We start from the raw sequence: 27,551 nt of genomic DNA on the forward strand, positions 1-27,551 counted from the left end.
TATCCATTTATTTGAAATTCTTCACAACTTAAAGGCGCTATGTTAACAAATTTATACCCGAAACTGATAAGTCATTCCAATCTTCGTATAACGTGCTACTTTACCGTAACAAGGTAATTTAAGAGTGGTTTTCACAGTTTACATTACGAACTAATCTTAGTTCGACAACCACTAGGAACCAGAAAGTACTAGATATCTGTTTCATCCCAATTTGGTACTCCACAGTTGTGTGCACCTATGATCCCAACGGGGACGGAATTCATAACCTTAGGGCCTGACGGCGAGTGCATAACTTTTATACCCGATGATATACATGTTTAACTTCGACTAGTTTTTGATATTGCCCAACCATCGTCGACTGTCGTGATCATGTGAGGCAGTTACCCGCCGAAAGCAATGAAAGGCGTTTATGCAATATTGTGGACTAATTGAAATTATACATTTATATCAATGTGTGCTTCCTTAGTGGTCCAAAGGTTATTCACTTGCTGTCAGACCTTAAGGTTTTGAATTCGGTCCCTTCTAGGGTCATGGGTGCATACTACTGGGGAGTCCCAAATTGGGACGAAACAGATATTTAATGCTTCTTGATACTTAATGGTTGTTGGACTAAGATTAGTTCGTGGTGGGAATTATGGAAATTCAACATCTGTATGAATTTCTATGGCAAAAGTGCATTTGTTGTAAAATTTTTTAATTTTTTTATCTATGCAATTGCGTCTCGACCTACACTGTATGCTTTATTTTTTGTTTCATATAAACCAAACACACTTACTATTTCTTTAGTGAAAAGGTTTTCATGAGTTTTTAGGTATCATTATCAAGGTTTCACTCGATAACTTCAATTTAATTGAGTATTGGGAGGATTGTTAATAAATATATTACTAAAATATTAATTTTTTTTGAGGTACTTGGGGAATTACTACTAAATAATGTTTGGTAGGTAGGTAGTATTTGGTGAAACTTCATTAGAACAATATATTGTGTGTAGAACTTGTGGTAAGTAGTTCAATGTGTTTGATTGAATTGTAAATGCGTATAGTGTCTATTTTTGTAAATATTTTTGTTTGGAATGTTTCTATAGTTCATGTTAAATTAAATAAAAATCACAATTGAATATAAACTTTTTCTATAACATTTATACCTATAGTTCCTTTCCTATCGTTAAAGCATATACTGTTGTAAATGTGTATTCGATACTTGACTTTCTGAAAAGCTAAAAAAAATCCACACAATATGTTTTTATAAATTATTGTTCTTCATCAATAACTCTTCAGAGCTTCGGAAAAATAACCCATGTATTAGTATTTCGACTTGAACTATCAAATGTTTTCTGTTAGCGTTTAAGAATAGAATTTAGTTTGTCTTCATATGATTTTTATTAATTTCGGTGAACATTTCTAATTGGTTACAATTATATACTTTCGTTTGTAGCATTCACATGATTCCATTTTATTTTTCCCCTACTAGTCTTATTATGTTAGTTATCAGATAATTGCTAGCGTTAAAATCGAATATTGATAAATGACCTGTCTATTACTTAATATTGAGTCATTTTTAATATGATATTATTAAGTTAAATATCGTTCTTGTGGTCTATAGTCACGTGACACTGTGTGTATTGATTGATTCAACATAGTTGCTTTTAATTGATATTACCTTTAACATTGTGGGTTTTGTGACAGGTGTTGCCTTTTTGACAGGTATTTCAAGTAGCCTTCATAAATGATGACTTTTTGTTTTGTACATGCAAAAATTAATTGATCGTTATGTTAAATGAAATGGGAAACTAAACAAATATAAAAAATTACTGATTTAAACCTGTTGGCCCTCTTGGGGCGTTTAATTAAGTGATCTTCTAGAAACTCTGTCTTGGGCTCTCTCCAGTTGTTACCGAGTTCTATTTATGCTCTAGATGTCTGCAACATGTGTTCGTTGATCTGCTTATTTTTCTCTCGCCTGGAGAATTCCAACTTAGGGATTGCCTTGCGATACATTTTAGTGGTTCCCTCAAAGTGTGTCCTATCCACCTCCGGTATCTTTTCTCAGTTTCCTCCTTAGCTGAAAGCCAGTTTGTTTACTACCAGAGTCGGTTATCACCAATGGTCTCTGATCAGTGGTATCCTGCGTAGACAACTGTTCATAAATGCGTGTACGTTTTGGTGATGATGGTAGTACTTCACGTTTCAGCTCCGTAGGATAGAACTGTTTAACGTTTGTATGTACAGTTCTGAATTCCTTGTTGGCTGACTGCTTTGAGTTCCAGATGTTCTTTCATTGTAGGAATGCTCCCTTTGCTTTACTCAGATCTTTTGGACAGCAGCCTCTCATAAAACTGGCCTTTGTCGTCTTCGCTCCTAAGTTTAACCCATGGTATTTTTAATTTCAGTAGTGCAGTGAGTGATGTAATACATCATTTTTTATTGAATCCGATATTTGTAGATAATAAACACATAGTGATACATATGAATAGTTAAATCCAAGCTAAAATGTGCTGTAAACTGGATTTGTAACGGTTTCATTTCGACATCATTCTCTATGCTATTAGTAATATTGAAGCTTAAAGATAGTTCTATAGCCTACAGTAGTTTTGATAAAGAATGGGTTATATTATTAATAAACGTATGAAAATTCATAGACAAAGTTTCTAGAGTGTTGTATTTGAACGGTGTTTTGTTGATTGTTGTTTCGGATAAACTTGAGACTTTGTTAATTGCTTTATTTCCAGTTCTAAGGTTAAATACTTAGAATCGAGAACCCCTACAATTCTCATGACGAGAAGTAAAAACATCAAACATTAATGTGGATGAAGCTTTATCGACCCTCTGAAAATACGTTGTTAGTGTTGCAACTGCAAACATATCTTGATACTTCAACGGGAAAATGGCAAATCGGATAACACAAATAAGAACAGGAAGATTGTAGATGAGAATTTATATTATACCTTAAATAATTGATGAACACTAATTTTTATATGACGTATTTATTATGATTAACAGCTAAGTTTGTATTAATTGAACTGAACAGTGTGTAACATTAATTAATTGATTAATAATTTACTGAATAAACGTAAATATACAATGTCATAAAATTAACAACCCATACTCAACGGATATGACTAGAATAATTACTCTTTAAAATGTGATTGAGAAAATAATTGATTGTTGTTTGTTTATCTCAGTCAAATCATTTATATCTTTTCTCATTATATCATAAAGGATTTTGACGAAACTAATATACGTTTTATATTGAATCAAATTTATTCTGCTTATCGCAGTATATTTTCTATAAATCTATTTCACTTTAATATCCATCTTACAGAATTGTCACTTCTCTTTTTAATTACTCACAGACCCTTTGAGCTTGAACTCGATTTCTAAATCTCTTCCTGTTTTATATCAAATCAATAATCATACTGTACATTCAGAGAATGAATTGTCGGTACATATTAAGGACAAAAATGAGAGTATATTTATTCAACCTGACAACTCGCCAAAAAATATCCAGTTAACTAAATCTGATTCAAATGAATCGTTGAATCATTTAAATACAATGGAATTGATAAGTAATTTAAACACTTCTATAAATAATAATAAATCTAATTGTCTACCTATAATTGAACCGAATAAATTACTTAATAACATACCAAATACATCAAATGTTGATTCATTATTAATTAAAGAATTAGAAAATTCTATATATCATATTAAATGGATTAAATTTAATAATCAAACACGTCCAATTATAACACAAAATAACAATGGTCCATGCCCAATGATTGCTATAGCAAATGTACTTTTATTACGTGGAACAATTGATTTATCAAATGATAGTGAATTAATCAGTGGTAATCGTTTATTGGCTATTCTTAGTGAACTACTTTTATCGAAAGCTCCTAATGTAAGTTTTATAACCAAATTTTGAAAGACAACACATTATTTGTAAATGCTTTGTATTAGATTGATTAATAAATAATTATTTTATGTTTCGGTCATATATATGAGTGGTTGTTTTTATTCAATAAATATTGAAGTGTTATAGGTTTGTGCAACATCCATATCACAGAAGAATGAATCATGTTAGATCAAAAGGTAATTAAGGTTTAAAAGAATATTTCATGAGTGTTGTTGCTTTTCTATTATACAGATTTATAAGTTTATAGAACATATAATTTATGAAAATACTACTTTATCTAGTTAAGGGAAAATTTCTGCTGAAAAGCTAAACAGAATTTTTAAACAATACTGAATAAATTATTAACTAAATCAACATCTGTAAAATGCCAAAATTTAGTACGTTCTCATTTAACTTTTTGACTGATCGGGTAATCAATCAGAATCGAAAAAGAACTATTTTCAACTTTTCTGCACAAAATTCAGAAAAAAAGATGACTTTTATTTTGTATCACATAAAAAGTGTACTAGGCAAAATACATTTTAAATAAAGCAAGAACAAATATTGTTGCAGAATAGTATGAATTCATATTATTTCGAGGTTTCTCGTCATCTGCTTACAAACCAAAAATGTGATAGAATTTTTACATAGAGATAGAGTGAAAACAATTGACATAATCACAAAATAAACTCTGCGTTGAAAGTCACCTACCCAGCAGCAAAACTTATGACAGTATGGCAAACGAACTGCTCACTTCAACAAACCAAAATCGACAAGCCCTCTTTTCTTAGTAGCTCCAACTGCATCTACCAATTCACATGTACGTGCCAAAACACATACATTAGAAGAACTGAGAGAAGAGTGCATGTCCGCATTTCTGAGCATGTTCCAAAAAACTTGAGGCTGCGAGGGAATAAGGCCTTCAACAGCGCAATAGCTCGACATCTACTTGACACAGGGCACACCATCGACATTCCGCATGCTTTTAAAATTATCAATGGACAAAGAAGTACGACCACCCTCCGTTTTGCTGAAGCCATCATGATCAAAAAACTTAAACCTGACTTATGCATCCAAAAAGAGACTAATTAACTTGTCACTACCCTGGTAACCCTTTTTTTTAAATTTTATTATTTATTTATTTATTTTAAAATATTTATACTCCTCCCCTATTACATAATTCTTAAACCACATTATTATTCACACATTTCCACCACCTGATCCTCTTAAATTATCTTAACTTTTCAAATTCTATTTAATTATTATTACATAACCTATCTTATGATTATTCAATTCCATTATTACACCACCCAACCTGAATTAATTCCTTTTGACCTCTGACCTGTTCTAGCATATATATATATATATAGTTATTATTGTAACCCAGTTATTTACACTCATCTATGTCAATTGTTTTCACTCTATCTCTATGTAAAAATTCTATCACATTTTTGGTTTGTAAGTAGCTGACGAGAAACTTTGAAATAATGTGAATTCATACTATTCTGCACCAATATTTGTTCTTGCTTTATTTAAATTCATAAAGGGAACCAATTGCATGAAAATACATTTTTGTAGTACTTGGAGCGTTTGAAGTATTTAGAAAGACTATTTTTTGCATCATCATCAAGTCAAAATGATAATGCTAAATGTGTCACATGATCAATTTTATGTTGTGGGTTGTATGTAACACGTAAATCAATGAGTTTCTGTCTCAATTTACGTTGTTCTTAGTAAACCGTAAAACAAATCTCTATATGAACAGTTCTCTGGCTAATTGGCTTGGTGGTGCAGAGAAAATGTTAATATAGATAACGGTTTGCTCAGATGATTCCCTACATATCTTTGTCTTCTTACTACAGTTCTATAGCTCTCCAGCGGATTTTTATTGATTAATTTTTTTTAGCAATGTTGAACTTTATTGTTGGGTATAAAAAGTATTTAGAAACAAACCTTTAGTATGAATATACTGAGACTCAGATGAATGATGTTATTTGGTGATATTTCTACAATATTAAAATCGGAATACTGATTATAAACCTTGACAGATGGAGAACTAGATATATAGGAAATGCTTATTTTCCCCATTTGTCAAAATATTTTGTTAGTGTAAGCAACGATAAAGGTCTTTCCGAAATCTTTTAGTGTAATATACGTCAGTAGTCGACTTTTGTGTAAAACTAGTTAAACTACCCTACATAGTATAAAAGCATGTGAATACCACAAAAATATTGGTATCCATTCTGATGCTTATTTCTTAAATTTCAACGTGTATTTTGCATTGATGCAGTACCGGCTTTTTTTAAACTGGATATTTGAACTGCGTCCACCTTGGATGTTCTGTTCTTCATATAACTGACTAACTTGAATGTATTGTTAAAAATCAGTATGCTATCCAGCTTTTAAATTGAATTCTTTTTTTAAAACAAATCCATAGGATCTTGATTACGACCAACAAATTAATTATGAGTCGAATTTCCGTGATGTACTTTGCTTATTTCCCAGTTTACAAACTGGACTTGATATAAATATCAGGTTTACTGGGTAAGTAGACTATTTGTTATTATAATAATAATAATAATAATAATAATAATAATAATAATAATAATAATAATAATAATGCTATTTTTATTTATTAGTTTTATCTTCATTTATACTAAGGAAATTGAGTAACTAGGTAACAATAAGCATCACCTTTTCATTAAATTTACTATCGGTAAACTGATGGCTGGTTACAAATCCACATCTACAATTAAGTATGCTGAAAAAAGGTTATACAGTTCCACTAATTGATTAGATATTACTGAACTCTCTAAAATATGTAGCGGAAATTTGGATTTATTAAAGTTAGTTTTGAATATATGAAATTTTCTATAGGTTACAATTTTGCTAATCATTTTACCTAATGACTACTTAAACATTTCACTTAATCCTCCTCCTTTTAATAATCCTATCGGCTAATATGTTCTCTATAAATAAGTAAATAAGACCTTAAGAAAAACTCCAGAAGTTCTATTAAGCAACTACTGTGACCGATAGAGCTTAACTATGTAGTGAATGTGACAGTTATCACCCACATCAATATTACGAATTAACTGAAGTTGGAAATATGGATCACTAGATTTTAAGTTCAGTAGTCGTCTCTAGTTAGCATGCTCAATGTAATGTCTGGAAGCGTTGAGTTTGGAACTTTTAGGGGAGGATTTTATGAAAAAGATTCTTGGATTGTCAAATGTATCAATCCAGTGCTATTCTATAGACGGATATACAACGATACCAAGTGACCGAGTGATATGGACTGCTCATAAGCATTTGAACTGAACTGATATCAGAGGACAAGTTAGTTGTTCAATTGAATAGGTTTTTCTTTTAACAAAATAACCCACTTATGTAATAGATATTAAACACAAAAATATTTATGATCAAAAGTGATTGAATAAATAATTGATAAAAGGATATGACATCCATAGGTTATTTACTGTCCAATGCTATTAATACCTAATTATCAAGCTTAGTTCTTGCTGCATCATATCAAAAAACCTTTTAGGGTCGTGAATATACACTGCTGAGGAGTCCTACATTAGAATAAAATGACTGTCTAGTGCTCCTTAGTTTCTAATGATTGCTTAGCTAAATCCAATTTATGATGTACAATATATTTAAACAAGTATTTATTATAGAATTACAACTTTGTCTTGACTCTTTAACCTTAATCTGTGAATTCTAATAGCAAATTTAATCCACATGTGAAACTGTGATGGTGAGATTTTTTTCATTATTCTCAATCAATGTATATACTCTCTAAGCTTGAAGTACAAATTTTTACTTGTTTTATGAAGTTAACAAACTATCTGTTCTTAACAAATTTTTTTGTCTAAGAAAAATATTTTAAATCCTCAAACTAATTTACTTTTTTTGAAGATAGCACACTTCGAGGAAACCACTAACTTAATTGTTCATGTAAATAAATTGGTTTTTGGATTTTTATCTAATGAAGTAACCCAACTTTAGTGGGTGGATGCAGTGAGCTATACAACAAGAAACTGTCAACCATTTTTAAAAAGATCACTCTATTGTTTGATTTATAGAGGTCAGAAATATTGACATAAATGATTCGAGATAATTCCAAAATTTATTAGATACTTTTAAACTTTGTTGATCGCTTTATTTCCGCATTACATACCAACTTGGTTAAATAAAATACAAACGGGATAGTGTTTCTCTAATTCTCATATTTAGGTTACTCAATTAATAATAATAATAACAATAATAATAATGTAACTCATTTATCAAGTAAATATTTGTATTCTCGACCCTTAGCCATCCTTCGTAATTTTAACTAAACTATATTCTTTATCACGTACGATTATTGTTCATTAATTCACTGATTGTACTACACTCTCCTCCCTTTGTTCTGCACTATACTATCGATTAATTTATGTGACACACTTTTTGGTACCCTATTACACCGTAATTTGTGTGTATTAAATTAAATTAAAAAGTTTGAAAAATCCATATAGATTTATTTAGGGTACGATTGACTGGTCGTGCTCCCAGTTACATCAGTCATTAATAACCTTCACACCTCAGTTCGTAATGTGTTTATTGTCTAAAGCATACACTAATATTGAGTATAGTTGAACCTTAGTTGTTAAGAAATAAGTGTCGAATATGTTTGTATTCAACTGTAAAGAATGATCTTGTTCAGTGAGTTTAATAAAAATGTAGATTTGTAAAGAATTTTTTGGTGAAGTAAATTATTAACTTAACATAGTCTGTGTTAAGTAGCTGTGTATAATATCTATGACCAAACACTTCTTAATAGTTTGTTTTCACTGCTGAAAGATACTAAATGTATAATACCGTTTATTGAGTAGTCCTTAAACGTTACATTGTCTTTCAATTTTTGACAGACCACGCGCTCATTGATTTAAACACTTGACTTCTGACAACCACCTACTTAGATTAGCTTAACCGGATAGCATAATTAGTTTACAAGTGGTAGGTGTATTATCAATCATTGAGTATCAGAATGTTTTAATAGTTACGCTAAGTTCAACATGAGTTAAAACTAGAATTCACCGATTGTCACATTCAAGTGTTGAATCACACTGACTAATCTATCTGATAATAATAATCTTTGGATTTTGTTTTACTTGTGATTATTTGTTCCAGTTAATCTTTTAAGTATATTGTTATTTCATTACTTATTTTATAAGTGTTGCAGATTTTGAGTACACTCCAACATTAAGCTTATTTGATTTGTTCAACATACACATTTATCATGGTTGGCTTGTGGATCCTGATGAACATGATTTAGCTGCAACTGTTGGTAATCGAACTTATAATCAATTGACTGAAGAGTTACTCCGATTAGAATCATCTGATAATTATGAGGATTTAAAAAGAAGTAAGTGGTATATGTGTGTCACTTTTTCTATCATTCAATATAGATAGATTGTATTTCTTTTTTGTATGGATGAATAATAATTCATATGCTAGAAAGCGTTGATGTATAAATGAAAGAAGTATTCTCTTATGGTCAATAAATGTTGAGATCTCTGCTTCAATATATAAGAATATTGCTTGTGGTGTGTAACCCACTCTGTTTCACAGGAAAGTATCGATTATTTGTTTACGTTTCTTGTAGTCGAGATAGTTTCATGAAATCAATATTTCATTGTATAATTGTGTATTTCACCCAAAAGGACTAATCATGTATACTATGTTTTTAAATTCTAATTTGTGACTGTAAAAAACATAATCGCATTACTGCAATTTCTTTCTTATTCTTTTCATATTTTCAAATATTATTGTACATATTATTTCGCTTTATGCCAAATTATTTGATTGTACAAAGGAAAATTTAATTTGGTGGAATGCTAGTTTGAGTGTTCATCTTTTAATTGACTTGTGAAATTATCTCGTTCAAGTTTCGTTGAATATTTAAAGAACTTTCTTTGACGACTCGATAAACGTAATCCAATTATCATTATTTAGTTTCACAAATATTTTCATAGTGAATTGAATTTAACGTAACCTTAGTGAGTGAATGGATATCCATATCTATATGGATAGTCGAACCCATGACCTTGAGATCTCACGAAAAGTCCATTGCCATTGCACCATTCCGTTTCAATTCATTGGTACACACTGTCCTACAGAATTTATGTTGGGATACAATGTGTCCGTCATCTAATGTTATCAATTAGCGTCAACCTTTTAGATAACTTAGTTGACTCTGCAAGGTTATGATTTGCCACTCAAAATGCAGAGTATCCATTCCAAAGCTTCTCTCTCATAAGCACTGCCTAATTACTTCATGAAATCGTCTAGAAAGATCCAGCTAGAATTATTTAGTTCTTTTTATTCCAATCCTTACCTATAAGTGTTACGTTACTGTTATCTGTTAAAAAGATTGGTTTAATACTACTCCAATGTAATAAAATATATAGGAAATAATATTTTCTTTTTCATATTTAAACAATAGGTATACTTGTTGAATGGTTTCTAAATGAAAGCGGTTCACAGTTAACTTTTCATGGTCTAAGCCAGCTAGTTACAACTTTACACGATGAAGAATTGGCTGTGTTTTTTCGAAATAATCACTTTAACACCATATTAAAGCATAAGGTAAGATGTAAATCCATTGTTTTAAATATGTGAATGGCCTCATGTTAGCTTGGCTTGGTTAAATCTCGTGACTGATATTTCATCATACATATATTGATTTCGAAAATTGTTTCTAGTCATGTGTCACATTCCATTGTATAAGAGAGAGCGAATGATCAAAGTCTCTATCGATCGACATGCACTAAGATTTAGTATGATATGATTAAGTAATAACTATGCACTATTCCAAACTTAAATGAATACCAGAATATGTAGCTACGAATTAATTTTCAGATGGGACGAATCAGTTACTTGGAGATCAAAATAACTATTAAACGAAGATTGTTAAATATCATTTTTATAAATAACCAGCTGTGAATATATTGCATGTGGAACTCATTGGTTATCCTGTGAATTCAAGTCGGCGAAACTACTGGTGGTTTATTGGTCAGAACAGTGGATCGATGACTCAGTGGTTAAGGCGTCCAACTTTCAACATTGTTAAACCTGGATTCAAATCACGCTCCATCTGCTCCTGTTCAGGAAACAGTATAGTATCACTTGCCCTCACACTTAGAGGATGGCTCATACCCAAAGTATCTGATGAACTGGTTAATCTGATTTAATTGATTTGGTTAAAGCAATCGACCTCAATCTATGGGTTCTAACCTGGACATACATATAAAAAGCGCTAGGTGCTATGATGGACTACTGCCCTTAGCACAAATTTCTTGTTGCAATTACAGCCGCATAAAAATGCAAATAACTACAAATTTGCATCTAAAACTATAAAATTCATAACTCGACCTCATTTAATATCGACAATATTTCCTTATTGTCGTGTTTTTTCCTTATCAAACGTGTAAAATGTGATTGATAGACGAACCCACCAATAATAAGGGAAACGCCCACCACCACATCAACTCCTTTTGACCTTGTACGACTGTATCTCTTTATTAACCAATCACAATTTAATGTTCATTGTAAAACAATTTTGGCTTGTTGACTCATTTTTCCTATACTCTAGCTACTGTTCGGTATGTTATTTGTCTCTGTTTTTCTCTGTATTAATAGACCGTACTGTTTGTTTGTACGCTAACGATGTTAATTTATGTTTTAGAAACAGATAAAGTTTATATAGCCAAATAGCTTACTTGTTCTGACTTTGGCCAAACCAAGACTCTGTACTCGACAGTCTAGAGATTAGCTTAGAGTTGAATCTGTGGGAAATTGTTTCCTACAAAACGCTTGTAGTGTGTGTCTATAAAATTGTCTAAAGTCTAACATTCTTGAATATATATATGACTATATCATTTCTACGCGAATTGTAAAATTCACTCATTTTGTTAAGTTTTACAGTTTGCATGATATATTACGCCCAACAGCAAACAAAAATGTCGTTAAGATACTATCAAATGAGATTTTCATCAATAATCATTTGCTCAATCAAATTAGATTTTTGAAAAATGAAGACAACTCAGTCAAGATTTTATTTTCCATGATTTAATTAATATTGTTAACAAAATAAAAGTAAAAAATAATCTCTGGTCAAATGTCCTCATGACCTTGTTTTCTTTTAGAAATGGGCTTAATTATTGGTTACTGTCCTTCAGTGTTATGCATGTTTATTAATTTGTTGCTCAGGGTTCCGTAATAATATATTTATAAGAGTACTCAACATCTGAGACCATCCACCATTTTGTAATTTTTGTGTAGTAGATACGTAATATAGTTTTAGACAAAAGGAATAGGTTTTTTTATACCACTTTCCGTTATCTCGGCTGTATGTAAGATACGAAATCCAGAGGCATACGATAAATTGGGTTGAACACAGCTGTTAGCTTTGAGTACTTTCAGTTTAATGACTGGTATAAAGCGACTAAATTTACACTTCTAGAACGTCTTATTTTTTCTCTGTCGTTTACTCAGTTATAAATGAGGACTTTCAGAAATGTGATGATGTGACCAATGTAATTTGCTCCACAAAAATAGTTGAATAAATAAATACAGAAATATGTTTTATTACGAACTTCAGTGGATATCCATCTTGACTAAGTAAGCAGATCACACATAATTTTGAGTTCCTTTCCGAAATTCTTGTCCAAGCAATTTAATTTAATGCTGTCAACCAAACACTTAAATTGTGTTGTAGTGAATGCTGAATCGTAATAAATGGATTTAAATGTCGTTTTATTATTTAATATGGTCTTCTTGTTAATAGAAAATCGAGAAGCGAAACGATGCCACTTTTTTCCTCTCTCATTAGAAAATTTGACTGATGAACTCTAGTAAATTTATCCAGTCAACGTGTGATAGCTCATACTTGTTTTTCAGAACTAGCAATGTATCGTTCATGCAGAGATAAAAAGACAGAGTTTACTGATAACCTAAACAGCTTTTCTAGCATTTACTTAGAAATGTACTTATTCATTTATTCGAATCTTCAATCCAATATCTCAGTTTTCATTCTTTATAAACTCTATAGTAAAATATAATCAGATATTGTTATATCTTCCATACAAAAACAATACATCATAGAAATTTCTTCTTGCTCAAACTTTTAATAATAAATATAAACACAACAAATGGTCACTTATCTCTTGTAATCTTGATTCATGATATGTTCATTGAAATAAGTTTGATACAATCTTCCTCATTGATAAATTTGACTAAAACGAGAAAAATGAACGTAGAAAAATGATGTGAATTTATAAATTACTCGGTATCTCATCAACTGCTTCACTCGTAAGGAATAATAATATTGATTAATTGAAACTGATCGGCTTAATTCATATAATCTTAATTGAATAAAGGCTACAAATATGGACGAATTATAAGAATGTTTAAATATTTACCTGCTAATTTATATAAAAGTTTTAAAGAACGTATTTTAAAAGTTCATGATGACAAATTTATTGAAAATAAAGATTAATGTCAAGCTGTAGAGTTAGGTAGATAAACAGAGTGAAATGAGTAAAGGTTAAAAAATGACGCAAAAATGCAGAAAATAAGTTATTGTTGGGAGGATCAAATAAAATATTGTACATAGAAGTTACACAGGGTAGTGCGAGATGTACAACTGGATCTTTTTAAATGAGTAGTTTCCTTTTCAGTCCTTTAATAGCGATGCCCATAATGAGACCTAATGAATCCAAAGTTGTGCGAGCATTGATTATTTTTGTATTGAAATTATGTACACTAACAATCAGTACGAGCAATCGCATTACTAAATTATTTTAGCATGTTTAGTCTCATTTGTTGTAGAATGTTCTGCGAGATGCGAAAAAAACTTTCTGTTCATTCTATGTAAATACTCTGGCATCTACAGGTAAACTGGTAATTACAGTTGGAACTAACATGAAGTTTGAAGTTATCTACCTTTGTTTATCTCAGTGACCCATTTGTTTGATGCAAAGAGACTAGTATGGTGGCTGAATGCATTATTTTCAATTCACCACTCAGTCTAAAACTAGCCGTGCCGCTTATTCCTTCACATTCTAGGCCAAATCGGAGGATGACGAGCTTTTATTCTATTGTAGCATATTCTTTTATGGTTAGCCATTGTCTGGCAGATCCTTTTCAACTTTAGTTCTCTAACCAAAGCTCTATTCAGGCCTATTGGACTATTTAAATTTGATTATAACCCACTTAAAGCGTCTATTAAATAAATACGTGTTTTATCTGTTCGTTTGCACTGAGCAGAAGTGAAATTATTTACGTAACATATTGAAAATATTGAAGCTTCATAAATCGAATGAAAATATGACATTTTTGCCGTTAAAAAATTGTTATTTTCATAGTTGACATTGAATCGATCTTGCACAACCACTAGTTGTTTAACGATGATCAGTCCGTGATTTCAACTATGAAACTTCATCAGTCTCCACAAACCCATATAGTAGGGAATGCTTTTTTAACGGCAAACGATTTGACACATGCTACTGACAGTTAACCTCTAAGAGAGGATAGCATATGTTGAACAGCTAAACAGAATTACAATCTTGTACAATTTGCTATATTTTTTATGCATAAAAATTGTCATCCTCCTCTTGGTACTAGTACTACATTACGTGTCGTGGTTGTAAATGTACTGTTTTTGTTGTTTTCTGTTCAACCATCTCATATTTATTTGAATGAGTAAATATATACTACGTCTTACTAAAATAGTAGGATATGATAGTAAAAATCTTAATACAACCAAGAAATCTCTAATTAATTGTTATTGTCTGAACTCTGCTTAAAAGTTCAAATGTCTTCCTACTTTTTGTCATTTTTGATATGTTGAAAGATGTTTGTTAGTTTGTAGAGTTGATTCACGCCCAGAAAATTATGTGGCTACTATATAATTATGACAGTACAATAACTGTAAATCCAAGTTTTTTCTTAGTATGAATTAGAAATTCGTCAAAATTACAGACGTATCCAACTAATGATGAAATTGGATTTGTTTTAGAAGTAATAATTTCAGAAGTAAATTCACATGAAAAAGTTTTCGGAAAATAAATTTTTTTTTGTATATATTAACTATTATATCAAGTTAAATGAATTTGTAGAAATTTCTTTAATTCGAAAAAACTTTTCATAACGAATCGGCATCAGTTTGAAAGCATTCCAAGTCAAAAAGCACTAAAAATCTGTCATTGTTTCATCCTAATTTGAAACGTTCTAACAATGAATACCTGTGTCTCCACACTAAATAGATTCTATGTACTCCTTGATATTCAGTCTTCTTTCAGTTAGTAACTGTCTATATTCACATTAAGTATATAAATCTCCAAAAATCTATCGAAGTGACAATCTTTGCGAATAAACTCACGGAGTCCCAAGAGGTTAGTGTCTTTTGAGATCAACCATATTGGAATGGGGCGATCACTCCCTGATACCATTTTATGATTGCTCTACATCGTAAGTTAACTGTCGTTGAAAAGTGTATATCGTTAGTTATCGTCTCTAACCTAGTATTGTCATACTTGTCGTCAGACCTGAAAATCCTATATATTTTTTGTAGTGTCACTGGTGCAACAAATCATTCAATCCAAACAGTTATTCAGTACTTCCTGATTTCCACTGAATCTCCAGCTGATGTCAGCCTATGATGAGAATTAAAATACCTCCTAATTATTGATTATTTCCTTCTCCACATCACTTTTATTACAACATAGCCTTACCACTCTAATGTATGCTACTATGACTCTATATTTAACTTGTCGTTTCGAGGAAATATTCTCCAAACGTAAAAGTATCGAGTATTTTACTTTTTCAGAGTTATGTGATTAGAATTATTGTATTTCTTAGGCAAAAAGCAACTGATTGGTGTTAGTAATTTTTTTTTTGAAATCATATTTGTTTTAGGATTCAATATTTGTATTAGTCACAGATATGGGTCTTCTCAATGAACCAAATATTGTTTGGGAGTTATTAAATGATTTAGATGGTGATACACAGTTTGTTGATTGTTCATTTCAATTATTTTGTCCAACAACATCTGATTCATCAATTCGAAAGACATCTGATGCTGTTCGTGTTATTACAATTAAATCGGATAAATTGGATTCAAAATCTAGAACCGATTGTAAAAGTACTAGTAATAGTAATAACAGTAAAGATAATTTTGTCGAAAAACAATACTATCCTGATTCCGTACCTGTGTATAATCTCAGTGAGGGTAATTCGACTTCATTAGAGTGAGTGCTTTTGATTTCATATGGAATTAAAACGACACAATATCGTTTTCAATCAGATTTTCATCAGACTTTTAAACACTTTCGTACTTTTTAATTTTTAATTATCATGCTGATAGTTATTAAATCATGAATTGATTTTAGCTAGAACACCATTGAAAGCCAGGGAAAATACAATAGCCGTTTCATCTTAGTATGGGGCTTCTCATCGGTGCACACGAATCCCAGGGCCTTCAGCCTCGGGTGCGAACTCTTAACATTTTTAGACACTACCTCAGTAGTTTAGGGGTTAAGCTTTTGTGTGCAAAACAATTCCTGAGTCCAATTCCATGTTGCGGGTGGGCACTGTTGAGAAGTCCCACACTAGGACGAAAAAACCGTCCAGTGCTTCCAGGTTTTTGATGCTTATCCAAATAACATCTGTTGCGTGATTTAATAGCTTTGAGGATTCCACAATTTCCATAAACCTATACTGACTATCATGTTTATTTACGTAATCTATTTTGTGGTTATCATTGACTTACAAACTAACTGTCTTGATTGATTTAATATTTACACATAAATATTACTGCGCATTAGAGTAATAAGGTCTGATGAAAATCTTATTGAAAATAATATTGTTTGTCCAAATGTGTTATTCGAATTTAAAAGATAAGCATTTTTAATACATAGGATTATGTTTATTTGGGAATATTTATGCAATAATACAGATTTTTATTTTCAGTTGTGTAGTTTATAAAGAAAAGGAAACTTAGGTTGTCGTATAAGTTAAACTAGTAACTACTAATTCATTGATCTGTGAATCTATTAACTGATTTATTTATTGATAACAAACTGTTTTGGTTCAATTTAAGAAGATCGAAAGAGTATCCTACATAGAGTAGAATGATAATTTTGTAAAGGAATGGAAAAAAGAGGAAGATTGTATAATCAAATAGTAAATGAAAAACAATTGTAACTGATATCATGTACAGTTCAATTAACAATTTAACGCAGATGCTGAGGGGGTCAAACGTCTTAAAGATTGATCAGAAATATTCTTTTTACCTTATTGGTATCAGATAGATTTGATATTATTTCCTTGAAGAAGTGCAAACTTGTTGGAATAGTTTGATTTTAATCACTGGAATTTAGGAAAATTTAATCTAATTTCATAATCGTTTCTATATACTCAGCGCCAAACATTTACGAAAGTTTTTTGCTCAAATCGTGTTTCAAGTTCATGTTAACAATATTCCGTACTTTTACTCTAATGAATAATTATTAGAAGGATATTCAAATGATACTTTTCATATTTATCCTATGACTATATACATCGGAAATTTGGAATTATTTGTTCAGTTAACAGTGTAAGGACACACACCCACATTCAATTCGACGATTTTCTATTGTTGTTTTCGTAGTTTTCAGTCGTATTGAAAGTAATATCGATATACAGTCACTACACTTCGGTAAATTTTTAGCGTCAGTGTCAAACTTACTGCTATAAAATTCAGTTCTGAAGTTTGGGGAAGAAGTTATGAGATGAGATGTTTGAGTTTACGTTCCATAGATAATGATGAGTGGTTTTTTGACAGATCATTTTTTGATTGTGTGACTGTAGATGGTACGATTGATTATCTGAGTTAATATGTGTTATATACTTGGCTGATAACTGTCCATGTAAAACCTAAATTATTGACTGAAGCCTCCGAAGTGCAGATACTGGAAGACAGGAAATGATACATTTCTACACTAAATGTACAGTATTAAAATTTATTTAAAAAAGTAAATGATTTTATAATTCTTACTAACCTATGAAATTAAGGCATGATTATCAAGTTTACATATTGCCCGTTATGTCAACTAGGATGTCCTAGTAGTGCAAGTGTAAAGCACAACAGTAAGAAGGAGGAATGTATTCATTTTGAGAAGCACTCTTATAATACGTTATACATAGCCTTCAATCTTCCATTTGCATCTTTCGGTGTGTTCTGTCATCTGAACTGTATTCTCGTGTGACCTCGAAGTGTTTTGCAAACTCCGTGATCTCAATGCACTGAAGCTCTTCACTCCATGTGACAGTTGTAGCAACTTCGACGTCATGTTCTTCTACACACTACCTACAAACAATCGTTTGAGTAGCGTTCATTACACAGATAGTAAATTTCCTGAATCTTAAAGCGTTCAGCAGAGTAGTTTATTATAGTCCACTTTATAAAATTACATCTTTTTTTAATTGTTCAATATAAAACTATGAAATTTCCTGTTAAAAAATTTTCGAAGTCAATAATAGTTTTTTTTTTCAATGAGTTATATTTTAAGTAAATACCCTGGAACTAAGCACATTAATTCATTCTCCATCAATTCGTTTTCAATAATTTTCTTTTGTTACATTTTAGTTATGATTTATGCAAAATACTTCAAGAAGAAGAAATCAGAGCTTCAAATCAAGATCCAGAAACATTTTGGAAATTATACAAATAAAATATTTACCTCAGTAAGTAGGAAAATACTAACTTAAAATAATTACTAATCAATTGTGAATAGTTTATGTTATTATATTGCATAAACGGCATTGCAATTTAGGACGTTCGTGTTGTTTTAGGGGTTAGGTTGAATTGGTTTGTTGGAAAAATTACTTTTTGATCAATTTGTATACTTTCATTACAGTTTAGTTTTATTTAAATTCCTCATTACTCTAAGACATGATTCAAATAAACCTGTTTAGCTTTTTGCCTACTTTAATCCACCTTGTATTCATTTATTGAATAAAATACATTTTATGAAGTAATAGTTTGTATGACAAGATATTCTATTTTGAATAGAATATGTTATTTGGAAATATATGTACTACTGCTTATAATTCTTATTCCTATGAAGTGGAAGATGTGTTTTAATCTGATGGTTGGACTTGACTTTCACGGTGGCATCATTTGAATGAGGATGCTACTACTTTTTTGTACACCGCTATTTATACGTATTAACTTATTCAAATGTGAGTCTGTTTATCATAAGGTCGACCTTCATCATTATTAAATGATTGTCATAAGCAACGTAGAAGCATGTAAGTGTGTTGGCTGTTCATGTTACCACATGCCATTAGTACAGCGTGATGAAATTGTCAAGGTAAGTACCAGAGTAGTAGAGGTAGTAACAGTATCAGTAATAATAAAAGATGTTCGAGAAGAAAAGTATAAATTGGTGAAATAAAAAATACTTATAAAGTAGTTAGGTAATTTAGAAATTTAAAATCTAATCGAAGACAAAAAGCAAATGTGCCTGCGCCATTGTGAACGATTTTGAACCATATCACCCAAAGTCTTTGACTATTCGGTTAAGATAGTCGGGCAAACCCATTCGTTGATCGTAGGAAATCATTTCCAAATATACTAAGTACTAAATGAAGCCATAATAGATATGATACCATTTTTCTATCATAAGATTTTACTTCTATATAGAAAAATGTGACATCAACTTTCTTATTTGATCTTAAATGTGAAAAACTAGCACAGAATTTGCTTTCAGCTAAATCTTTTATTAATAAAGAGTGTATCGAATTTTCCAACTGACAACTGTCGTATTTTATCAGTCAAAAACGTAGAATAACAACATTCTCGTATGGTATCTGGGTTAATCTATATTGTATTTTTTTCATATGTCATTTTATTAACTCGTTTAGGTTCATTTAGTCGGTTTCGGACCACATTTTTTTCATATAAGAACTAGTGATACTTGTTGAACTATGCAAATCAAGATAAATGGGTTCGACGGTCTGAACCTGTGTTAGTTGTTATTATTAGTAGTAATGGTTTTATCCAGTATTATATGTGGTACAATATGGAATGCCCAGCAGAAATAATGAGCCATAACTTTAAAAAAAAACGACAAACCAAAACTTTTGTGCCAGATTAAACCAAGTAACTAATTTTCTAATAAACTATCCGTTAATTTCATCCGGCAATAGACATTAAAAATGCATATTATGCTAATCAAATATCTCCAGTAGTAATTAATAATGGGATTAGGTGAATGACTCATTAGACGTTCAACTTTCAGATCAACAGACTAGATTAATTGGGGATCGATCGCGTACCGACCAAATCGCGACACTACAGTTTATCGTTGAACAATCAATTTAATGGAACTCATCTCTGTACATCAACTTTCTTGACTTTGAGAAAGCGTTTGACTGCGTGGATAGGAGAACATTATGAAACGTTCGACACTATGGTGTACCTGGTAAGATCGTCAACATCATACGGGATTCATACGACGGACTACATTGCGATGTCGTTCGTGGGGGCTAGCTCACAGATGCATCGGAAGTGAAGATTAGTGTCAGACAAGATTGCTTCTATTTTCCTTTCTATTTATTCTGGTGGTTGACTGGATTATGAAAACCTCGACATCTGGGGGGAAGCATGGAATGCAATGAACAGGTTGGATACAACTAGACTATTTGGACTTTGCAAATGATCTGGCCCTCCTATTCCATATACAACAACACATGCAGGTCAAGACAACAGGTGTAACGGCAGCCTATGCATCGGTAGGCCTTAACATGCACAGGGGAAAATGCAAGATCCTCAAATAAAACGCAAAGATTGACAACCTAATCACACTTGATGGAGAAGCTCTGGAAGAGGTGGAATCTTTCACCTACCTGGGAAGCATCATCGATGAACAAGGAGGATCCGATGAAGACATAGAAGTAAGAATGGGAAAAACAAGAGCCATATTCCTACAGTTGAAGAACATATGGAACTCAAAACAATTATCTATGAGCCAACATCAGATTGAGAATTTTCAATACGAGTGTCAAAACAGTTCTACTGTACGGAGCCGAAACTTGGAGAACTACTACAACCATCATAAAAAAATATACCAGTATTTCTAAACAATTGTCTATGTAAGATGCTCAAAGTCCGTTGACCGGATGCCATCAGCAACAGCCTACTGTGGAAGAGAATAAACCCGTCTCGAGCTGAAGAGGAAATTAAGAAAAGACGTTGTAAGTGGATAGGACACATATAGAGAAAATCATCAAACTGCATCACAAGGCAGGCGCTAAATTGGAATCCTGAAGGGAAACGGAAAAGCGAAAGGTAAGAAAACATGTTATGACGCTTATCGAATTCGAACATCAAAATAATGAATAGCACTCAGAAACAACTGAAAAGGAAACCTTAGGACAGAGTTGGTCGGAGAATGCTTGTGGGCGGTCTATGATCCTCCACGAAGGTTAAAAGGTGTAAGTAATCACGTAATTTATAGTTTTCTCGTTTTTATTAAATAAGTAATAAGAAGTGCAATATAAATTTAAAGAAATTCCAACTAATTCTTTTGTTAGTTATGGAACGACAATATATTCTTTATCTCCATACTTATAAATGTTCAGTAAAATGTTACCATTATATTAATATTGTTTTCATTTTCTTTTTCTCACTCTCTTTTCCAACTTATCTACAGGCTTGTATTTGTTCTTCCTCTATGCTTCACATTTTTTTACGTGAATATCGTCGTAGTGGTTAGTAGCCGTTCAATATAAATAATTAGTTACTAACTAATAACATTTTCCTGAGAATTATCGATATATATATATATATATATATATATATATATATATATATATATATATATATATATGGATAAAACCTCAAATTGTAGAATACATCACAAAGATATTCAAAATCAGATTCATTTAGTATTGTTTTTTTCCATGTCTGATTTATATTGCTATTATTATTTTTATTATTATTTTTTATTATAAATCTTCTTATACTTTATATATACGTAAATATTTCTCACTAGTTTAATCACCTACTATTATTCATTATTAGTGCCAATTGCACAATAGTAACAATATGATGTGAATTTTGACAGCAATGATTATAAAAAATAACTCTTGTTAAAAAACAATACCTCTTTCATTTGTTATACTTATTACTCTCTGTTAAAGAAAACTTATTTTCTCTTATACATTCGTTTCACTTGATATCACTTTGAACATTTGGTTTTTTAGTTTTTATTTCAAGAGTCCATTTCTGTTTTGTGATAGTTGTTTACTCATAGATTTTTATTTTCTTTGTATCTTGTCGTTTTTCTCCTATCTCTTGCCTCTGCACATTTCTAGAAAAAAAGAGTGAAAAGGCATGAACATTGCACAGAGTTATTGTGATGATTATTTTTATAAAACCGAAAAAAAAGAAATAAATTAAACATTTACTCTTTTCGTCTTTTCTAAACTTTCACTGCTGCTCATCTTTATTCCATGAAGGGAAAATTACAAAATATCAATTAGTGTATTGTTTTTTTTATAAATTCAATGTAGATCTTCCTATTTACTATGATTGTGTTGTGTTTTGTTTGATTTTTTTTTTCTAAATATTTATTAAACAATTTATAATTTGTTTATTTTTCAACCATTGTTCTCTATCATCATGATAATAATGATGAAAATGATTAGTTTGTAAACTGATTTTGTTAACAATAAAATCAGTATGCATATATTCATCAGTATTATCTGGTTATGTACTTCTGTTTTTTTCTTCATTTGTTTCTTTTCTCCTTTCTACATATTTACTCACATTACCCGTAAATGTAGATTTTTTTTTACAGAAAAATCGTATCATTTTGTTATCCCACTTTTTTTCTGTGTATATACACAATCATTACCGTTATTGTGTGAAGTACATTACGTATATATAGACTACTTAGATATATGAATATATTGATAATGATGGTATCTACGTTGTTTTTTTCTTTGTTTCCTTGTTGGTTATTTGCATGGTTACTTATGTATTTTTTTCTTTTCAGAATAAACAGCATACTAAAGTATTGTTTTATTTTTCAATATGAATGAATTTTTGTACATTACATAATGTTGTTTGTTGTATAGTTCATATTTTAATTTATTTGACCTATTGTAAGGTTTGTTATTGATTGTTGCCTTATGACTACTATTAGTACTATTCAGTGTTCAGAAGATGATCGATCGGATTATATTTGATGATCTTCAATATTATATAATTAAAAATAAAATTGTTTAGTTAGGTAAGTGTACATGACATTAAACAACACTGCTCACATATATCAATTTGGGTTCAGTATGAACACACATATACACGTAAATTTCTTCCGAAAGGTGTCCTATGCATTTATGTAATTAAGTGAACTTTTGAAACAGAACGACCAGTAAATTCGATGTTATATATATATAATTATTTTCGTAAATAGATTAGGAAATAACATTTGTTTACTTGAATAACTTGTTATTATTTAACTTTTTAAAAAATGTTTATCATGGAAGGACATTAACTTTGTCCTTGTTAGAAGTTAAACTACATCTACAGAATTAAAACAAGGATTTTTAGGTTTTTCATCCAGTATAATACTTTTAAATCGCTGAATTGGAATCCAGTCTCCTGTGTTTTCATAACTACAAAAGTATCATGTTCATCACATGACGCGACTGTATTACAGTCCTTGAATTAAAACAATTGAGAAGTCCAAAACTGAATTGAAGTAGTTGTTCAGCACACACACTCCCATACATAGTCATTTTGAAGCTGATTTCATCAGCGATAGAAGCTAATTTCAAAAAGAATTTAGTTAAGTGCATTGCTACAATTTTATTGAAATGTATAATTTAAGGTAATTATTGGCAGATACCGAAACTATCTGAAGTTATCCATATAAGTCTTAGGATAAACTGTTTGTTATTATCATATTGGTTGGATGCTTGTTTCATATCTTGCTCTTCATGTTACTGTAGCTTTATTAATCTTAACCTGTTATTGTCAATATCGTAATCATTCTGAAACTTATTAGTTGGTTCTGTTTAGAAAGATTTATTGCACACCAGTTTATTTTTTCAACAGATTAGTCACATTTTTGTGAAATCATTTTTAAGTTAAGCACTTCTTTGTTCTAATTTTTAAAGCATTTAAAATGATTGTAGTACTGGATTTTTAAAACTGTAACGTTGATTAAACTTACTGCTCAGTGTTCAACACGATAACTATTACTTTTGTGTATATTATTGTCCTTTTAAAACTTTTTAAGCAGACTTCCAATGACCTGTTGTTTGTTTACATCTCCACTTTCTACCCATAGAGATTAACTTAGTTCTAGCATCCAGAAATTATAATATACACATGTCATTACCACTTAAAAAGCTTTTTTAGTCATTTTTTCGATTTAAACGTATTTCTATGTATTTTACTAGATGTAGGAAAGTCACATCAGGAGGCCCACTTAGATATCAGTTCGGGGATGAAAATGTGAAAGATATATAAATATCTAATCGATCGTAAAGAAACAATTCATTCTGAAAAAGCCTGAAAAGATATCCAAACAACTTTAAATATAGTAATTATATCTATCGATAAATTAGTTCAAAAGGTTATGAAAGTCCAATGAGCATCTACTAAAGTAATAAATTCTTAAAAATTATCCTGACAGGCTTGGGGGACGGTGAAGAGTGACAACTCATAATCAAACTAACAACGGGTTCATATAATAATTACGAGCATTGGTTGGGCAACGAAAGCAAAATAGATGGAACAGGTAGTGCAATAGGTAACACTAGACAACTCTACTGACTGAACAAGCAAACAGGCATTAAAAAAGCAGGTGTTAGTAAGGCTCTTTTGGAAAAGGACGGATCTACCATTCACTCTCAATCTATGAGATTAGATATATGGGTGGAACACTTCGGGTAGCAGTTCGACTGGTCTTAAGCTACCCTTCAGTTACCCCCAAATGCCCTAGTATGGCCGAGGGTGCGGGGATTAGCTCGCAATGCTCTCACATAGCCACGCGTATACAACCACTGCCAGGGAATTCCTATTAACTGCCTTCTCGTAGCGGGGGTGTTGTTTACGAAGTTGAGAGGACGAAAAGCGAGTGTTCGGCGCTTTAACCGGGTTGGTGAACTCAGAGGGTCCACCTAGGGGAGTTGGAAAACCCTGATTCCAAACCGATGGTGAACATAGGCTCCAGTATCCTGAGAGAACAAATGGCGTATAAATCAATCGTTGGTCACCGGCTAACATGGGACTGCATCTCCTGACGCTGCTCCGCTGCCTTGTGAATCAGACCTTTGGGTCGAAGGCTCGGGGTGTCGTCTCCTAAGAAAACCACCTGCTTCGATCTGGGCACCCGGTCAGTATCACAGCCCGCACGCAAATCAGGTGACTTGTGTGGCGCATATGTATTCGGTTTCCTTATGTACCAACATTTATGTGTTCAAATAAATAAATATCCCTAATAAACTCGAATGGGAAATTTACAAAAGTCCCTTAAATTACTGACCACTCACTATAATTGTATTCCTTGATAATAATGCAGGATTTTACTCTGCCGAGCAAGAGGTTATATATCAATGTTTACCATTGAAATAGGTACATACACCTGATGTAAACTCTCTAACTAGATACTACCAGTCGAGTTATATCCTAGTGATCATAGATGTCCCCTCAGAAATATACTTTCGCTACCTAAATTTTCAGGGGTGGCATCTCAGGATGTTCTCTTGCTGACTTAGAACACTCAGCTGACATAATTCTATTAAGCGAAAACACTGATAAAATGCAGAGTTTTCTGATCTTCATGAATAATAACGTTAGCATGTCGAACTTGTAATGGGAGTGAAGCAGCTGAGTTATTTGACCGTTTCGTCGGCCCTGGAGGGTTTGTATCCAAAGAAATCTTGGAATGAATTCAAAAAACCCTATTGGTTCCTGCCAACATACGTCACTCGTTGCGTAAGCGTAATGTCTATTTCCCAATTAAAGGGTGTGTATACTGCTCTGTTCTCCCTTGTGGCTGTGGAACATAGTCTATGGGAGCTTGGAGTGATACACATCTGTGCTAGGTTCTGTGATGATGACGTCTGTCTGTCTGCCAATGTATCATGTTACAAGTGTTTAATTATTTGTGAAATTAATGAAAAAAAAAGATATTTACTACTCAATCGACCAATAAAATACGTCTAGACAATAAACTCCCAATATATATTGTTCGCTTTTTGCTGCGCCTTTTCTCTCAATAAACGTTGATTTTAATTGTACCTGTGATATATATTGTTGTTCTCACAATTTTGGCATGAGATTATCTAGCCGTGATTTTGTAACTCAATTGACACTATGCCTTTGTTGGGTTAAATGAAGTGTATTTAATAATTATTTTGAAATAATGTTTCCATAATTTCATCTTGAAACATTGATTACTAAAATAGTTTATATGTTTAAATCTTGACCATATTGTTTTTATCATTGATCAGAATGATAATTCACTTTCTTGTTAGGTTCAGGTTTTCAGTTATTACTATGAGCTAGCAAAACAACTTTTTGAATCGTGTACATTTTCTGTTAATTGACCTTCATATTCACAAATTTGTTTTATTTACTTATTTGAAGTATTTAATTTCTGTAAGAATGTCAAGTTTTGTGTTGTTTTTATTTGAAAAATAGGTTTAATCTTTCAGTCTAAATACTGTTTATCATTGTTTTATTGAAAAGATACTTTGAGGTGACAAAAACATGCATCAATTTATCTCAGAATAAACTGAAATCATGCTTCGTCTTTGTTCTCATATTCATATATCGTATGGTCGTTTCAGAGTGTTTTCATGTAAACACTCTAAAAAGTATATCCATTCTTCTATTCCTATTATATCTCAAAAGATAACTTCATTGTCTATTAACCAAACAGAGTATGCTAAGACGTTAGCAGATTCCTTAATTCAAGGTAATCGTTATAGTTTAGCAAGAGCAATTACACTTTTGGAATCTTCTAAAGCTGAACGTCGTGCTGAGGGTCAATATATTCTTGATGCAGTAATAAAACATTTGGCGCACCAAGAACTAAAAACTGGGAAGTTTACATTCAGAATTGGTAAGTTAATTTTTTTGTACTGTTCTATCATTCATTGCTTAAAAAACATCCTGTATATTCATTCATATATCAGCACATAAAGTCATTTAAATCAATGAAGGGGGTTGTCTAAATATAGTATCCTGATGTGAATTGCAGACGCTTGTTCAAACTTCCCTTCCAAAATCCTGTCTCACACGTAATAACTCAGTCCGGTAATTCTTGTATTTTTCTGTTTGAATTTCGCTTCACAGCTTTGGGTTTATATACTATGTTTTACTGTGGCCTACGGTAATTCCTAATTACGAACGGTTGGAATATTCTTCTAATACGAAACCTGATCTGCACGGACTCGATAGATCGGCCGACTGACGTACGACACTTCAACAATAATCATTAACGCGATGGGAGACAGAGGTCATAGAAGTAAAAGAAATGCTTGATATACAAGAAGACAGTTTTATGATGTAGCAACTCTCCATATATCAACCGACAGCGCCCTTG

General features: G+C 31.5%; 1 protein-coding gene across 1 annotated transcript in view; it reads left to right on the plus strand.

The window, feature by feature from the left end:
- FAM63A (Ubiquitin carboxyl-terminal hydrolase MINDY-1) overlaps window positions 1-26,499 on the plus strand; it is a 38,858-nt gene extending 12,359 nt beyond the window's left edge. Inside the window, exons 4-10 of the mRNA XM_051215960.1 lie at window positions 3,353-3,900; window positions 6,332-6,438; window positions 9,114-9,304; window positions 10,385-10,527; window positions 15,859-16,190; window positions 18,569-18,666; window positions 21,639-26,499. Of these exons, the coding sequence (XP_051066505.1) occupies window positions 3,353-3,900; window positions 6,332-6,438; window positions 9,114-9,304; window positions 10,385-10,527; window positions 15,859-16,190; window positions 18,569-18,653 (1,406 nt within the window). The 3' untranslated portion in view covers window positions 18,654-18,666; window positions 21,639-26,499. The remainder of the gene's footprint in view (window positions 1-3,352; window positions 3,901-6,331; window positions 6,439-9,113; window positions 9,305-10,384; window positions 10,528-15,858; window positions 16,191-18,568; window positions 18,667-21,638) is intronic.
- The last annotated feature ends 1,052 nt before the right edge of the window (window positions 26,500-27,551 follow it).

The sequence above is a fragment of the Schistosoma haematobium genome, chromosome 4, assembly GCF_000699445.3.
Source record: "Schistosoma haematobium chromosome 4, whole genome shotgun sequence".
NCBI classification, from domain to species: domain Eukaryota; kingdom Metazoa; phylum Platyhelminthes; class Trematoda; order Strigeidida; family Schistosomatidae; genus Schistosoma; species Schistosoma haematobium.